General features: G+C 44.2%; 1 protein-coding gene across 10 annotated transcripts in view; it reads right to left on the minus strand.

Moving 5' to 3' along the window:
- Positions 1-18,594, minus strand: part of CTPS2 (CTP synthase 2) — a 196,245-nt gene that overhangs the window by 106,259 nt on the left and 71,392 nt on the right. For all 10 annotated transcript variants that reach the window (XR_519479.4, XR_519480.4, XM_070067268.1 and 7 more), the window contains exons 2-4: positions 10,589-10,794; positions 5,093-5,263; positions 2,713-2,813 (exon numbers count right to left, since the gene is read on the minus strand). Coding sequence is in view for 8 of the 10 variants with exons in the window: in XM_070067268.1 (XP_069923369.1) it covers positions 2,713-2,813; positions 5,093-5,263; positions 10,589-10,754 (438 nt within the window). In the remaining 2 variants the exon portion in view is untranslated. The remainder of the gene's footprint in view (positions 1-2,712; positions 2,814-5,092; positions 5,264-10,588; positions 10,795-18,594) is intronic.

Consider the following 18,594-nt stretch of genomic DNA (forward strand, 5'->3'; position numbering starts at 1 on the left):
TTCTATGCTGCCAACCACTGCTAGGCTCTGTCGCCATCTTGGTGTAAAATTAGGCTCCTGTGCTCCTGCCTCCAGCACTGCTCCGTGCCCTCCTCCTCAGCGATCTTATCTGTAAAGCCGATGCCATTTCTACCTGGTTCCCTACTTTTAAAGCCTTCTTTTGCTGCATGCTGGAGATTGGTTCTAAAACCTGAAAATCCATCAGGAGAGTGACTGTGTGAGTTTCCTCCAGCGCAGAGTCAAGCTGAACACCAAGTCCACACCTGTTCTCAAACGGCTGCTATCCTTCCTGGTGCTCAGACCTGCCTTTCTTCTTTGTTTAACAGTCTTTATCACTGGCTCAATTTGTTTGCAAACTATTCACTAAATTAGATGTCAAATATTTTTTAAAGGAAGTCAGCCTAGTTATACAAGTGTTTTGTTTGTAAAACTTTATCAAGCTCTCCATCTGCAACGGTGCACTGTCCTGTTTGTTATGCTCTAATTACAAAAATTATAAAAACAGCATTTCCTAAATTATGAAGGAAGAAACAGCAAGGGGGAGAAAATTTTGTGTAGCACGTCACATTATACGTTGTTGTTCATATTAACCATACTATTAAAATAATACAAAACACAGTTAATATGATAGTATAGTACATTTATATTGTTAGCGCTACTGTTAAGAGTAGGCAGACAGCTAGATATGAGTGAAGTCCAGATGTCCTGGAAAGTCCCTAGGACTTTTCATGTCATAACAGCTCAAAAACTACTGGGTTAGCAAGTGTCCCAGAAAAGGCAGCCACAGGGGCCAACGGTGTGGTACAGCAGATTAAGCTGCTGCCTGGGTCACGCGCATCCCATTCTGGAGTGCCGATTCGAGTCCTGGCTATTCTGCTTCTGATCCAGGTGCCTGCTAACGTGTCTGGAAGGCAGCAGATGATTGTCCAAGTACTCTGCTTCCCGTCACCCATGTGGGAGACTCGGATGGAATTCCTGGCTCCTGGCTTTGGCCTAGCCCACCCCAGGCTGCTGCAAGCATTTGGGAGTGAACCAGCAGATGGAAACACACTCACTCTCACTCTCACTCTCTCTCTCTCTGGCTCTCTCTCTCTCTCTCTGGCTCTCTCTCTCTCTCTCTCTCTCTCTCTGGCTCTTGGCTTTGGCCTAGCTCACCCCTGGCTGTTGCAAGTATTTGGGAGTTGAACCAGCAGATGGAAGATTTCTCTCTCTCTCTCTAATAAATAATTAAAAATAGAAAACATAGTCAAAATTGCCAGCCTATCATCACCTTAATTAAGCCAAGCTCATTGTGGTATCAATAGCATTGTGGTTGTGGTTATGACCTACCCCCAAAATCTCTCAGAACTAAAAAGACATTATTGGGAAAGAAAACAGGTGGCACCCTGCCTTATTCCTAAACCTCTCCTCCCTATCTCATGGACATTCCCACCCCATCATCACAGAATAAAGATGAAAGAGAACCTTCCTCAGACCCTGTGGGCCAATGCTCTCTCGCCCTTAGTGTGTGCACTCTCCCTCTCTGGAGACTGTCCTTGCACTTACAAGAAACTCCGCTTGTTTGCTCCATTCAGCCTTGACACACCCTACAATTCTTTCCTGTGGTGGCATCAAGGACCTGGCCTCACTTCCTGCTGACACTACTAGAAACAAAATGGATTTTCTACACAACATGATCTCTATCTGCTAACATTGATAATGATAATAGTAAAAGCTAGCATACATGTATTGAGCACTTCCTAAATGCCAGACATTGCCAAGTACTTTACATTATCGCATTTAACCCTCACAACAACCCTGCCATTTTCATTTTGTTCTTATTACAATATTACATTATTAACATATTGCTATAAATGAGTACATTGAAGCTGTGAGAAGTAATTCACCAAAAGGTATACAGGCATCTTTATACTAACTAATAATATTTGAGCACTTACCATGAGTCTAAACCTTTCTATGCACTAAGTATAGTAATTCTTTAGTCCTTAAAACAGTAAGTTAGGGGCCAGCACCGTGGTGCAGCGGGTTGGGCCACTGGCTGCGACAACAGCATTGGAATCCCAGCTGCTCTGCTTCTGATCCAGCTCCCTGCTAATGCGCCTGAGAAAGCAGTGGAGGATGGCCCAAGTGCTTGGTCCTCTGCACCCATGTGTGAGACCTGGATGAAGTTCCTAGCTTCTGGCTTCAGCCTGACCCAGCCCCAGCCCCAGCCATTGTAGCCATTTGGGGAGTGAATCAGCATATGGAAAATTTCTCTCTCAATCTCACTCTAAGTCTACCTCTCAGATAAATAAATATTTAAAAACAAAGTTAAATACGATTATCCCCATTTAGCAGATGCGTAAACTGAGGCACAGAGAAGCTAAGTGAACTTGCCCAAGGTCTCCTAGCTGATACTTCATACTTCTACCATCTGGCATCCCTTTCTCTACTTCCAAAACACTTGCAAACACTTCTCAAACAGCATGCCTTAGAATGCATTCTGTGTTGAGAGGCTTGGCAGGGGCTGGGACAGGACCATCTGTAAGTTCCCCAAGGGCAGAGGCTGTGCCCATGGCAGGTCCTTGCAGAGGAGGCCCTTCTGGAACCCTACCTCCTAGTCCAGTGTCCAGCACCCAGGAGGCTACGTGTATGTGTCTGTTGAATGAATGAAGAACAGATGCTTAAAGACCCAGCAGGACATAAGTTTATAAAGAAAAGTTCCATGCTTGCCTCAATAACACATATCTGGGGCTCTTCCTTATGACCGTCCACGGGCACCTTGGCTTGATTCATAACCCATTCCTGGACAGCATCCGTAATGTGCGGAACAACTGCAGAGAGAAGTCATCATTAGCACAAAAGTGTGCTTCATGTTTCCGAGAAAAGAATGGACTTTGTGCCTCCCTGAAAGGCACCGGGCAAATTAGACAAACCACAGTCCTCACGCTACCATCTTCCCTCACTGCGGTGGAGATGAACTAATGTGACGTAGGTTTAGTCATTTAAATGTTTGGCCATAGCTCTTGATACCAACCAGTCACAGAACAAGACACAGAAAGCAGAAGTGCCCTGTTTGTTGAAATGATAAAACATCTCTAACATTAACTGAAAACCATGCCGGTAGGGCAGCCTGGATGCTGGACTGCACCACGCAGAGGCAGGCAGCATGACCCTCCAGGGGAGCCCACCCAACCCGCATCTGGACACAGCACCAGCCACTAGGGAGGGCCACTGGAGGGCACAGACGAGGCCTCTGTGCTACACAGGGGCCCAGCAGGGGGTGGGCAGGCTCTTGGCTGCTAACATCGGCAGAAGAGACCAGAGTGGCACATCTGCCAAGGCACGTGAGACCCAGGAGTCCCTCGGGTGGTGGAGCATGACCAGGCTCGCAGCCACTGAGCTCAGTTGGAGACAGAAGAGTGACATGCCCATGGGCCCCTAGGGATTCACCACAGCCCCCTAATTTGATGTGTCATGTAGAACACATGACAGCTGAGATAAAAGAGCTGCTCTGGGGGGGAAGCCGCCGCCTGTGATCGGTGAATTTGGAACTGCCCACTGTGCATGCATGCACACAGTGCGGTCTCCATGGGAGCAGCTCAGGGGACCAAGGTCAGGACCCAGGTCTGGTGCCTTGCTCTCCCCTCATCACCAGAATAGGGCAGGTTTGAGGCTGCAACTCTCCCTCAAGTAGGTCCTCCCAAGATCTACACTCAGGGGCAAATAATTCGAAAGCACAGCTGTAGCTGTGAACTAAGCGCACAGCCCAGGCCCAGTTTTAGCTGTAACAGAACTTGTCTTTTGGATCACCAGCTGTCTGACTGCTATGTCTCCTTCTCAGCTGGTTCCAACTTGCAAGTGATTTAAAGGGGGTGGGGAAGCATCACCTTTACCCACCACATAAGATCATGTAGATACAACACTTCAGAGCTGTGGGGAGCCAGGGAAGGCTCTGCTCTTCTATGACAAAATGAATCATTGGAGCCAGCCAGTGCTATGGTGTAATGGGTTAAGCCACTGCCGGTGACATGGGCACCCCATATGGGCGTCAGTTTGACACCCAGGTGCTCCACTTCCAATCCAGCTGTCTGCTAATGGTCATGGGGATGCAGAAGAAGATGGCCCAAGCTCCTGGGCCTCTGCATCCATGTGGGAGACCCAGAGGAAGCTCCTGGCTTCAGTATGGCCTAGCCCTGGCCATTGTGGCCATTTGGAGAGTGAACCAGTGGATGGATGGAAGATATCCTTTTCTCTCTGTAACTCTTATAAATAATAATAAAAAATCTGTTAAAAAAAAAAAAAAAGAATCATCCCACCCAGGAAGGGGTGACTAAAAAACTCAGGAGTCCACAGACTCCAGTACAGTCTCCTGTCCATCCCCAGAGCTGGCTGTCTCCAAGAAGAGTTATCATCCTCGCATAGGTTTGGAGGAAAAGCGAAAAAAAGACTGTTAAAAGACAGACCGAGGGACCAGCGTTGTAACATAGCAGGTAAAGCTGCCAATGCTGTATCTCATATGAGCAATAGTTCTAGTCCTGGCTTCTCCACTTCCAATCCAGCTCCTGCTAATGTATCTGGGAAAGCAGCAGATGATGGACCAAGTGCTTGGGCCCCTGCACCCACATGAGAGACTCAGAGGAGGCTCCAGGCTTCTGGCTTCAGCCTGTCCCAACTCTGGCCATTGCAGCCATTTGGAGAGTGAACCAGCAGATGGAATATCTCCGTCTCTCCCTCTCTCTAACTCTGCCTTTCAAATAAATAAATCTTAAAAAAAAGACCAAAAAAGCAAAAAAAAATCTGTATCCCAATTAAGTGAAGATTATGAAAAAAATGATTCTCTGAATTTTCTAAACCAAAAGTTAAGGGCAGGGAGGCAGTGAGGGAGAGGAGCTAAAGAAAACCCTGACATTAATAAAACAGGAAAAAAGACTGCTGAAAAGATAATCAGGAATATGGAGGGCACACCCGAGATTTTTGAGGAAAAGAACACAGAGCTTTTCAAAGGATTAAAACTTGTAGCCTGCAGAGACGGAGACATTTTCACTTCGATTTTGGAGCCACAGCTAGCGCCCAGCACACGGGGCTCTGTAATGTCTGTCGGGCATAATACCTTGCACTGTTTTCCCCAGGTAGTCACCACGCCTCTCTTTATTGATCACATGCTGATAGATCTTCCCCGTGGTGATGTTGTTGTCTTTATACAGGTTAATATCCAAGAATCTTTCATAATTCCCAAGGTCTAAATCAACTTCCCCACCATCGTTCAAGACAAACACTTCACCTAAGATAAAAAGACAATGTAAAAATTAAAAATTGGCTTCCAGTGAATTAGTTTTCATAGATAGATGTCTATTTATTTATTAGCAAATGACTTTCTTTTTTAAGATTTATTTATTTGAAGGGCAGAGTTACAGAGAAGCAGAAGCAGAGAGAGGGAAGTCTTCCATCTACTGATTCGCTCCCCTCCTAATGGCTGCAATGGCCAGAGCTGGGCTGATCTAAAGTCAGGAGCCAGAAACTTCTACTGGGTTTCCCATGCAGGTGCAGGGGCCCAGGCTATAGCAGAAAGTTGGATCGGAAGTCGAGCAGCCAGGACTTGAGCCAGCGCCCATATGGGATGCTGACACCACAGGCGGAAGCTTAGCCCACTGCGCCACTGCGCCAGCCCCAAACATATTTTTATTAAAGAGCTCGTAAGAGGTATTAATAAGCCAGTTTCCATCACTGTCTCCTTATTTTTATGGGGGAAATGTAATGGCTCGATTATATCCATAAAAATGTATCAGAAGAGGCTGGCACTGTGGCATAGCAGGCCAAGCCTCCGTCTGGGGCACTGGCATCCCTATGGGTGCTGGTTCAGGTCTCAGCTGCTCCTCTTCAGATTGACCTCTCTGCTACGGCCTGAGAAGGCGGTCAAAGATGGCTTAAGTGCTTGGGCCCCTGCAGCCACGCAGGAGACTCAGAGGAAGCTCCCGGCTCCTGGCTTCAGATTGGCTCAGCTCTGACCGTGTGGCCATTTGGGGAGTGAACCAGTGGATGGAAGACCTGTCTTTCTGTCTCTCCCTCTCTCTCTCTCCCTCTGTCTGTAATTCTGCCTCTCAAATAAATAAAATCATTAAAAATGCACCAGAAAAATGCTAATATCCTATTATGATATTTTTAAAATCCAAATGAAAGTCTGTCTTCAAGACTTACCTTTTCAAGTGGGTGTTTGGCACAGAGGTGAAGACACTGCTTGGAATGCCCTTATTCCTTATCACAGTACCTGAGTTCAAGTCCCAGTTGTGCTCCCAATTCCAGCTTCCTGCTAATGCACACCCTGGGAGGCAGCAGGCGACAGCTCAAGTGGTTTGGTCCTTGTCTGCCACATGGGTGACCCTCTTTGAGTTCCTGGCTCCTGGTCCTACCCTCATCCAGCCCTGACTATTGCGGGCACTTAGAGAGTGAACCGGTGGGTGAGAGTGCTCTCTGCCTCTCAAATAAATTTTAAAAAAATTTAGTGATAAACAGGAATAAACAAGGAGAATAATAGAACAGAACAGAGCATAAAAATAGACCAAGGGGATGGCCCTGTGGCACAGCAGGTAAAGCCGCTGCCTGAGATGCTAGCATCCCATATGGGCACCAGTTTGTGTTCCGGCTGCTCCACTTCTGATCCAGCTCCCTGCTAATTAATGGCCTGGGAAAAGCAGCAGTAGATGACCCAGATGTTTGGGGCCCTGCCCCATGTGGGAGACCCAGATGAAATTCCTAGCTCCTGGCTTCAGCCTGGCCCAGTAGAGGCCATTGGGACCATCTAGGGAGTGAACCAACAGATGGAAGATCTCTCTGTCTCTCTCTCTCTCTCTGTAACTCTGCCTTTAAAAAAATTACTTATTTTGAAAGAGTTAGAGAGACAGAGAAACAGAGAGAGAGATTTTCCATCTGCTGGTTCATTCCCCAAATGGCCTCAATAGCTGGAGCTGGGCCGATCCAAAGCCAGTACCAGGAGCTTCTTCTGGGTCGCCCATGTGGGTATAGGGGCCCAAGCACTTGGGCTGTCCTCTGCTGCTTTCCCAGGTTCAATAGCAGGGAGCTGAATCAGAAGTGGAACTCTAACTGGCATCAATATAGGATGCTGGTGCTGCAGATGGTGGCTTCACCTGCTCTGTAACAGGGCCGGCCCCAAAATAAATCTTAAAAAAAAAAAAAAAAAAAAAACAGACCTAGCTGCATACTAGGGCACTTCAAAAACTTCAAGGAAAATGAAATTAAAAGATGTTTATTTTTGTGCAAAACAATGTTTAAATCCATAGCTTTTTCATAATATTAATTTTCCAAGAACTTTTTGAAGACCCCCATATATATAATAAAGGGTGATTTTTCATGTCAGTGGAGAAAGGATCAAAGCTTTTTTTAAAAAAAAAAAAAAAAAACCACTGTGGCGCAACGGGTTAACACCCTGGTCTGAAGCACCAAAATCCCATATGGGCGCCGGTTCGAGTCCCAGCTTCATGGGTGCTCCTCTTCCCATCCAGCTTTCTGCTATGGCCTGGGAAGGCAGTGGAGGATGGCCCAAGTGCTTGGGCCCCTGCACCCACGTGGGAGACCCTGAAGAAGCTCCTGGCTCCTGGCTTAGGATCGGTGCAGCTCTGGCCACTGCGGCCAATTGGGGAGTGAACCATCGGATGGAAGACCTCTCTCTCTCTCTAACTCTGACTTTCAAATAAAAATAAGTAAATCTTAAAAAAAGAAATAGCTTTAAAAAAGACATTTATTTATTTATTTGAAAGGCAGAGTGAAAGAGAGAGAGGTCTTCCATGTTTTGATTCACTCCCCACGAATGCCTACCACAGCCAGGTCTGAGCCAGGCCAAAACCAGGAACTCCATCCTAGTCTCCTACATAGGTGGCAGAGACTCAAGTACTTGATCAATTTTCTGCTGCCTCCCAAGTTCATTATCAAGGAACTGGATTGGAAGTAGAATACCCAGGACTAGACTCATCAATCTGCATTACAACATCTGCCCCAGAATGAAATCTTTAATAAATGCTATTAGGAATAGCTAGTCAATCAGAAAAAAAAAAATCTAGGAAAAATTACATTATGTACTTAACTTTACACAAAATTACATTCCAAATATGTTAATCATTAAAGAAAAGCACCAGAAGGCATTGTGGCACAACAGGTTAAGCAATTCCTATTCCGAACCAGCTCCCTGCTGATGCACCTGGGAAGGCAGCTAAAGATGGCCCCGTGCCATGAACATGGGAGATCCAGGTGGGGTTCCTGGTTCCTGGCATTGGCTTGGCCCAGCCCTGGCTGTTGTGGTCATTTGGGGAGTGAACCAGCAGATATAAGATCTCTCTCTTTTTCTGTAATTCTGTCTTTCAAATAAAATAAATCTTTTTTTAAAAATCCAAAGAAAAATTGTTGTAACACAAAGCATTAGTAAATTCTGTTGCATAATAAACAACCTCAAAATCTCAGTGATTCACAAAACATTTCTCCCTCATGTGACATGGGGACTGTGTGTCTTTTTATTCCAGGACCCAAGGTGAAGAAGTCTTCACATTGAGCAGGCTGTTCCCATGGCACATGACAGAAGCACAAGAGAGACTAAGTCAAACTATGCACTTGGAGGTAATTTTTGTGCAATTATCACATGGGCTACGATGCATGGGGCAAAACACATCACATGACCAAATAGGATGACCAACCTCCTTGATTTGCCTAGAACTCAGTACTTTCAGTTTTAAAACCAGGAAAGTTCTAGACAAACCAGGATAAGTTAACTACCCTAAGTGGGCAAAGTTCAATGCCAAGGGGCGGGAGAAATATACTCCACAGGAGGAAGTTGGGTGATATTTTGAAATAAAAATATAATGTACCACAGTCTTCAATTCTTATTCACAAATAAAATCAAAATCCAAGAAATATAAATAAAAACAATGAGATACTTACTCTTTTTTTTTTACTCTCAGGTTAGTAAACTTTAAAAATACTATTCAGCAAGGAAAGAATAAAATAGTCCTCATACACTGTTTGATGAGGATATAAACTGGTGTATACTCACAATCCTCATCAGAAAATCCTTGGGGACAAGCTGGAAGTTGGAATTTAGAATTTTTCCAGACTACAGAGAAGTGATATAGAACATGTTCCATTTATTAGAAAAAGTACACGCTAAATAATCAGTACACCCCATAACCAGTATATTCCAAGTGGAACAATGTGAAATAACAATTATAAATAGCCACAGCAATATAAAGAATTTTCAATTTTCAGAAATTTTGAAAAAGACTGTAAATATTCACAAAATTATGAAGAATTTAAAATTTTCAGAACTTTCTGGATTTCAGAGTAGAAAACAGGGACGGTAAACTTAAAGCCCTTCGACAATACATATGCAATTATGTATCAAAAGCCTAAAAGCATCCTTACTGTTTAATCAAAAATTCTGTACCTAAGAATTGATGCTTACAAAATTAAATCTTAAAGATTTCCATCTCAAAAAAAAGATTTCCATCACAGTTTTTTATAGTATTAATAAATTAGAATTTTCTATTAGTGTACAGTTTCTATACAATATCCAATACATAAATACATCCACAGTATATCAAGTTTTAAAAATTAGATTAAGAAGACTCATCTCAATTCAAAATTAAAAATGAAAGTTCAAAAGCAAGTAAAACTAATATAGTTAGTTTCCTGGTAGAAGACAAGACAGCTTGATCCTGGGGGTTGTGGGTAGAGAGTAAAGGGCAAGGGACAAAAAGAGGGGTTCTGCCCCTTGATCAGGGGTAGGTTCCACAGTATGCTCACTTAGTGAAAATTCATCATACTGCACACTTAAAACTCATGCACTTTTCTGTATGTAAAAAAGTTTTTTCAAAAGTACTACACAGGAGTGGGCATTTGGCACAATGGTTAAGACCCACGTGCCATGCCTGCATCCCACACTGGAGTCCTGGGTTTGAGTCCCAACTCCTCCACTTCCAATGCAGCTTTCTGCTACTGTGCACTCTGGGAAGCAATGGTGATAGCTCAAGTACTTGGGTCTCTGCCACCCACACGGGAGACTCAGATTGAGTTCTTAGCTCCTGACTTCAGCTTGGCCCACCACCAGCCAAGCTGCTTTAATACACTCTCTATGTAGGCAGTGCCAGTGTAGACAATGGGGAGTGAATCAGCAGATGGAAGATGTGTGTGTGTGTGTCCACGTGCTTTTCAAATAAAGTGAAAATAAATTAAAATATTATAAGTAATATGTAAAGGCTAATGCCTTTTTGAAAATTATCAGTATATACATCAAATTGTCAACATTAATAATAGTTACCCCAGGCAATGGGAACCATTAAAAGAAACACATGACTTTATGATAAAATAACATAAAATATAAGCCATACTGCAAAAGATGCCATGTTTCCAAAAGGGTTGACTCATTGGAATATCATCATCAATCTGAAAAATGTATCAATGACCATGACAACACCCACATTTTCGTAAGATATGACCCAGCAACTATACTTCTGGAACTCTATCCTAAAAACATTACCCAAAATACAAGAAAGAACTCCAAGTTTGCCTAGTACTTTAGAAGTGAAAAAGTGGTTCTGTTTCATACCATGTTCATACGGTGAAAAAGTACCCGCATCAATGTTAATATAAGGGTCGATCTTGATAGCAGTGACTCGGAGTCCACATGATTTTAGAATCATCCCAATGCTGCTGGCAATGATCCCTTTCCCAATGCCAGAGATGACCCCACCAGTGACCAGGATGTACTTCATTGGCAGAGAAGTGGCTAGGTGTCAACACCCAGATATAAACCTGAAAGGCAACAAAATCAAGGGTCAGGGAACAGAAACATTTTTTCAAACCAGTAGAGAATATGTTAAACCAAAATCTCTAAAGTATATAGCAATTTTCTACCTAAACAGAATACTAGAATATTTTAAAACAAAAACATGTTCTAGGCTTTTAATTGTTGTTATACAGAAAGCCATGGATGCTTTCAGCAAGCAAAGTGGCTGGTTCTGTTCCCCTGGCTTTCCACTTATCCCAAATTTTCCATGACAAACCGCATCGTGAGAAATCAAATTTCTCTGGGATTCAGGCTTATGGTAAAAGGTTTAAAAATTCAGACTTTTAGGGCCGGCACCATGGTATAGCAGGTTAAAGCCCTGGCCTGAAGTGCCGGCATCCCGTATGGGCACCAGTTCTAGTCCAGCTGCCCCTCTTCTGATCCAGCTCTCTGCAATGGCCTGGGAAAGCAGTGGAAGATGGCCCAAGTCCTTGGGCCCCTGCACCCATGTGGGAGACCCAGAAGAAGCTCCTGGCTCCTGGCTGCGGATTGGCACAGCTCCAGCCGCTGTGGCCAATTGGGGAGTGAACCAGCGGATGGAAGACCTCCCTGTCTCTACCTCTCTCTGTAACTCTTTCAAATAAATAAAATAAATCTTTAAAAAAAAAGAATTCAGACTGTCAGCCAGTGCTGTGGCATAGCGGGTAAAGCTGCCCTGCAGTGCCGGCATCCCATATGGGCACGGGTTTGAGTCCTGGCTGCTCCACTTACAATCCAGCTCTCTGCTATGGCCTGGGAAAGCAGTAGAAGATGGCCCAAGTCCTTGGGTCCCTGCACCCTCATGGGAGACCAGGAGAAAGCTCCTGGTTCCTGGCTTCAGATCGGCACAGCTCTGGCCGTTGCAGCCAATCGGGGATTGAACCAACAGATGGAAGACCTTTCTCTCTCTGCCTCTCCTTCTCTCTCTGTGTAACTCTTTCAAATAAATAAATCTTTAATAAAAAAAAAAAAAACAGAACTCAGACTGTCAAGTCAGACAGATCTGCACAAGCTGTACTGGGCAAGTTGTTTATTATTCCTGTGCCTGTTAAATGAAATAAAAATACCAATCCCATGGAATATTATTCAGCACTAAATAGAAAGGAGCTATTAAGGCCGGCGCTGCGGCTCACTAGGCTAATCCTCCGCCTAGCGGCGCCAGCACACCGGGTTCTAGTCCCGGTCGGGGCGCCGGATTCTGTCCCGGTTGCCCCTCTTCCAGGCCAGCTCTCTGCTGTGGCCAGGGAGTGCAGTGGAGGATGGCCCAGGTGCTTGGGCCCTGCACCCCATGGGAGACCAGGAAAAGCACCTGGCTCCTGGCTCCTGCCATCGGATCAGCGCGGTGCGCCGGCCGCAGCGCGCAGGCCGCGGCGGCCATTGGAGGGTGAACCAACGGCAAAGGAAGACCTTTCTCTCTCTCTCTCTCACTGTCCACTCTGCCTGTCAAAAATAAAAAAAAAAAAAAAGAAAGAAAGAAAGAAAGGAGCTATTAAGCGGTTTAGACCTGGAGGAATCTTTAATGCATATCACTAAGCAAAAGAAGTCTATCTGAAACAGCTAGATACTGTGTGACACCGACTATGTGACATTCTGGAAAAGGCAAAACTACAGAGACAATAAAAAGATGATCAGTGGTGACCAGGGCAGAGGAGCGAGAGAGGCATGAAGAGGGAATACAAGGGATTTTTAGGGCACCGACACGACTATTCTGTACAACACTATCATGGCGAGTACACGTCATGACAAACATTCTTTGCTTGGCCAAAGTTTAGTCAGGCTTCTGAACCTCCTCCTAGGCCACCTGTGCCCTTCCTTGTGAAATGCAGTTTTAGCCACCCTGCTAAGTCACTTTAGCAAAATTCCCTCACCCTTGATATCTGAGAACAGGCTCCTCATCCTCTACCCCCTCCCCCCCACTCCCAGGTGATGTCTGCTCTCCCTGGGAGACAGCTGCTCCACTTCTGATCCAGCTCCCTGCCAATGCACCTGGGAAACCAGAGGAAGATGGCCCAGTGCTTGGGCCCCTGCACCCACCTGGGAGACCTGGAAGAATCTCCTGGCTCCAGAATGGCCCAGCCCCGGCCATTATGGCCATTTGGGGAATGAACTAGCAGGTAAAGGATCGATCTCTCGCTCTCGCTTGCTCTCTGTCTCACTCTGTCTCTTCCTCTGTGTAACTCTTTCAAATAAATAAATCCTTCTTTTAAAAAAAGAATCTTGTTAGATACAGATAGCTTTAGCAACAACCCCTGTTCTCTCCACCTCCCCGCCATGTCTCCTCTTAGTAATTTCCCATCTACTGTTCCTTGGCTATAAATTCCCAAAGGCCACTTTAGCCAAAGTTGAGACCAATTTCTCTCCCTTACTACAAGGCTCTGTTGCAGTGGTCTCTACACTTACCGTGACGGTTCTAAGTCAAGTCATTATTGCCATGTCTTAACAAGTATCAAGGGACTAGCACTTTGGCACAACACGTTAAGCCTCTGCCTACGACGCTGGCATCCCATATGGGTGCCACTTCAAATCCTGACTGCTCCACTTCCAATCCAGTTCCCTGCTAATGTGCCTGGGAAAGCCACAGAGGATGGTCCAAATGGTTGGGCCCCTGCACCCATGTGGGAGACCCAGAAGAAGCTCCTGGCTCCTGGCTTCTGCCTGGCCATTGCAACTATTTTGGGAGTGAACCAGCAGATGGAAGACTGATCTCTCTCTCTCTCTCTCTGATTCTCCCTCTCTGCCTTTCAAATAAATGAAAAATAAATTTAAAATAAAAACTAGTATCAAATGATTTGTTTTCTTTAACAGTTAGGTTGCTGGGAACTGGCAATGTGGCGCAGTGGGTTAAGCCTCTGCCTGCAGCACCAGCATCCCATATGGGCGCCAGAGGATGGCCACAGTGCCCATGTGGGAGACCTGGAAGGGGATTCCTGGCTCCTGGCTTTGTATCATGCGGGCTCTAGCCACTGCAGCCATTTGGGAAGTGAACCAGCAGCTGGAGGACCTCTCTCTCTCTCTCTGTCTCTCCCAATCTCTCTCTGTGACTCTGCCTCTCAAATACAAAAACAAATAAATCTTTTTTAAAAGCACAGGTTGCTTCCCCACCCCCAGGTCTTCAATACTGACTGAGCATCTGAGTGCAATCCTGAACTGCTGGCATTCTGTCTATGATTACTTTCATGCTACAATGGCAGACTCCTAGCCCACGAAGTCTGAAAAATTTATCATCTGGCCTTTTATAGAAACTATTTTCTAATGCCTGGAATAAAGGTGGGCATACAGTAAAGCCTTAATCAAAGTTGGCTGTTAACATCATTATTAACATAGCCTTCTTAACTAAGTCTGCTAAACACTGAATCTTTTCCATTACCCATCAATTTTACCATTTAACAATACCAAAGCAGAAAAAAGAAAACACCATGACAGGGAAATTTTGGTTTTTTACAAGATTGATTTATTCAAAAGGTAGAGTTACAGAAAGAGAGGGAGAGACAGAGAGAGGGAGATCTTCCATCTACTGGTTCACTCCCCAAATGGCCACAACATTCAGGGCTGTGCCAGGCCAAAACCAGGAGCTTGGAACTCCATCTGGGTTTCCCACATGGGGGCAGGGACCCAACTACTTGGGCATCTTCTGCTGCTTTTCCAACAGCAGCATTAGCAGGGAGCTGGATCAGAAGTGGAGCAGTTAGCACTCAAACCAGCACCCATACAGGATGATGGCATTGCAAGAGGCGACTTAACCCACTGCAGCACAACGCCAGCCTCCATGAAATTTTATTTGACTTTGCTGCTGCTGATTCAAACCCTTTTATTTTACAGGAAGCCCAATACTTCTTGATTTTGTTTCCTTTGAGTGCTATGGGTTTTTTTTTTCTTCTTCTTCCTTGAATGTACACAGAAACCATCTGCTCCTAAAATTTCACCTTCTGCATGAAAGCAGTTCCTTAACAGTATTATGTGTGTAGTCATTGAAGTAGGCAGGCAAACAGGTTAAATTGATTAGGTTTGTGAGCTGGGAGACCACGCCTTCACCACGCCCCTGTGTGACCTCATGCCCCACCTGATACCTTCACCATGCCCCTGTGTGACCACATGCCCCTACCTGGCCACACCTGGGTGCCCACCAGGGGGTCATCTCCGATTTCATCATGACAAGCCAATGGGCAACTGCATAAGACTACTAACAAAAAAAAAACTACCAAGAGGTAATAACTACAAATTCCACTTTCTATTGTAATTCACAAAAATGTTTTAAGTGGGGCTGGTTTTGTAGCACAGCAGGTTAAACTGCTGCTTGTAGCAGTAGCATCCCATATCAGAGTAGGGGAGGTTCAAGTCCTGGCTGTTCCAATCCCAACCCCCACCCTGCTAATGCACCTGGGAAGGCAGCAGAAGATGGCCCAAGTGCTTGGGCCCCTGCACCCACGTGGGAGATCTGGATGAAGTTCCTGGCTCCTGGCCTTGAACTGGCCCAGCCCTGGCTGTTGTCATTTTGGGAGTAAACCAGAGGATGAAAGGTGTCTGTCTTTCTCTCTCTGACATACACACACACACACACACACACACACAAATGCTATCAAGTAGGAAAGATTTCAGTTACCCATTTCTTATCTGTCCTCAAAGGAATACTCATTCTGATTTTTTAACTTCCTCTGCTGATCTTTTAAAACAAACTATCTGGACAGAAAGGTGTAAAGGTATCTCACTCCAGAGATGTGGTTCAGTTTGAACTAGTTCCCTAGGATCACAGCCAGTAAACCAAAGCTATCCAAAATGTATCCTGTCCTGAAGCACTTCACTAAGTTCCTGGGCCTTTCTCTACACAATATAGTTGATCACATTTCTTCCCCAAAAGGCCATCCGCTTTGCCCAGCTACAAGAGAGTGCTTCAAAAAGTTTGTGGAAAATATAATTGAAATATCAGTGTAGGGGCCAGGTGTGGCACATCGAGCTAAGCTGCCACTTGGGATGCCTGGTCTAAGCCCAGGCTACTCTGCTTCTGGATGTCTCTGATCCAGCTCCCTGGGAAGTGGTCTCGGCCACCCACGTGGGAGAAGGTTTGGCCTAGCCTAGCCCTGGCTGTGTGTAGGAGGCATCTGAGAAGTGAAAAAGCAGATGCCAAGATCTCTAAGTTTTTTTTTTTAAAGTTGTTTATTTTGGTGCAAAATATTTGAAATCCACAGTTTTTTCATAACATACATTTGAACTTTTTGAAAACCCTTCATTATTTCCACCCTAAAAAACTTCTCAGTTCAATCTCAGAATGTTTCTCCTTCAGACCCAAAATGTATCTGACTGTTCATCTCTTTCCACTCCTACTGCCCCAGGTACTCACGATGGTGATCATTTCTTCCCAGCCTTATCTTATTCAGACAACTAGATCTTGAGCCAGACAACTGCATTCACTTAAAGAGCTACATCCTCAAGCAAATTCTTCTACTTCTCAAAACCTCCATTTTCTCAAGGTATGCAGTACACCAAGTTCATGGTAATACCTACATTGGAAGGATGTGTAAGGATTTTACAAAGAGAGTGCCTAATGCTACATTAAGGTTAGCTGTTATCTCTCCAGAGCCACCTACTTGCTCATTCAATCAATTCACCTGTTCCCAGGTCCTGGGGTTAAGGAAATAAACAAGAAGTCAAGGACCTTGCCCCGTTGAACTTCACCTTTCCAGTGGGATTAACAGGCGAATAAATTGTGCTCTAGCTGTACCTTATTCTGGAACCATCCTGCTTTCCAAACAACTCTGCATTGGTAAAATCAGCAAAATCCAAAAATTCCACAAAAGTATGGTCAAGAAAACTGGAGTACATTCATGTAAAGTCACATTATACCTTAAGAATTTATTCCTAACAGAAAATGCTTGTTATAGGAAAGAGCCAGGTGTAACATTGACTGTATTATCTCAACTTAATTAAAACCAAAATCTTCATTGTTAAGACCTAGATATATATTTTAACTGAAAAGTGATCCCTGTTAGGAATTTGGAAAACATTATGCTGAGTGAAATAAGCCAATCCCAAAGGGACAAATACCACTTGTTCTCCCTGATAGGTGACAACTAACTGAGCACCAAAAAGGAAACCTGTTAAAGTGAAATGAACACTATGAGAAACGGTGACTTGATCAGCCCTCACCCTGACTGTTGATGAGCAGTTTAATATGTTATCCCTCTTAGTATTTTTTTTGTTTGTTCTACTTAATACTTTTGGTTGAATACTGTAATCAATACACAATTCTTCTTAAGTACTGAAACTTAACTGAAAAGTGATCACTGTTAAATATAAGAGTGGGAATAAGAGAGGGAAGAGATGTGTAATTCGGGACATGCTCAAGCTGACTTACCTCAAACGGTAGAGTTAGAAACATACCAGGGGATTCGAATTTAATCCCATCAAGGTGGCATGCACCAATGCCATCTCACTAGTCCCAGTGATCAATTTCTGTTCACAATTGATCATAATGATAGGACTAAGAACCAAAGGGATCACATAAATAAGAATAGTGTCTGCAAATACTAGCTGATAGAATAAAAAAGGGAGAGAATGATCCAACATGGGAAGTGAGATACACAGCAGACCCATAGAATGGCAGATGTCCTAAACAGCACTCTGGCCTCAGAATCAGCCCTTAAGGTATGCGGATCTGGCTGAAAAGCCCATGAGGAGTATTCCAGGCATGGAAAGCCAAGACACTCTGGGGGAAAAAAAAAAACCTAAATGAAAGATCTCCACGAGTGAGATCCCAGTGGAAAGAACGGGTCATCAAAGAAGGAGGTACCTTTCTCTGAAGGGAGGAGAGAACTTCCACTTTGACCATGGCCTTGTCTAAATATGATCAGAGTCAGTGAACTCAGGGGGCTTCCATAGCCTTGGCAGCTCATGACAAGAGCCTAGGGTGATTACTGAGGCCATAAACAAGAGTGTCAATTTGTTAAGTCAACAACAGGAGTCCCTGTGCACTTACTCCTCATGTAGGATCTTTGTCCTTAGTGTGAACATTGAGATTTAATGCTATAACTAGTACTCAAACAGTATTTTTCACTTTATGTTTCTGTGTGGGTGCAAACTGTTGAAATCTTTACTTAATGTATGCTAAACTGATCTTCTGTATATAAAGAGAAACGAAAATGAATCTTGATGTGAATGGAAGGGGAGAGGGAGTGGGAAAGGGGAGGGTTGCGGGTGGGAGGGACGTTATGGGGGGGAAGCCATTGTAATCCATAAGCTGTACTTTGGAAATTTATATTCATTAAATAAAAGTTAAAAAGTAAAAAAAAAAGACCTAGATTTTGCTCTTGATTTGGTCAGAAATACAACATGTTGGATTTTAATATATTTAGGTGACTGGGGTTCAGATAGTGATTAGTTTTCTGAGCTTTTAAAAAGACAAGATGCCTTTTTAAAGCACATTAAATATTTTTGAAAATACTTTTTGAAAAACGTAACTTAATGCCAAGGAGACACCTAGTTGTTTTTACCCCGTGTAAGCAAACAATTAAGTTTGCAAGAAAGTTTTCAAAACCCAGAGAAAGGCAGGCTCCGCTTTAAACCACTTCTGGAATCAGGATGCTTTCCGCTGTGAGGACTGAGGTTAGTGAGCAGAATCAAGTGTTCATAAAATGGGGCAGTGCAGAGCTGTGCTAATAAAATCATTACATGAGCCAAGTACGAAATGTTGAAGTTTCTAGTAGTCACTTTAAGTTAAAAAAAAAAGGCCTTAACTTCAGTAATACATCTTATTTAACCCCAATGTATTCAAATTGTAAAAAGCTATTATTAGT

This window comes from Oryctolagus cuniculus, chromosome X (assembly GCF_964237555.1).
Source record: "Oryctolagus cuniculus chromosome X, mOryCun1.1, whole genome shotgun sequence".
Lineage (NCBI taxonomy): Eukaryota > Metazoa > Chordata > Mammalia > Lagomorpha > Leporidae > Oryctolagus > Oryctolagus cuniculus.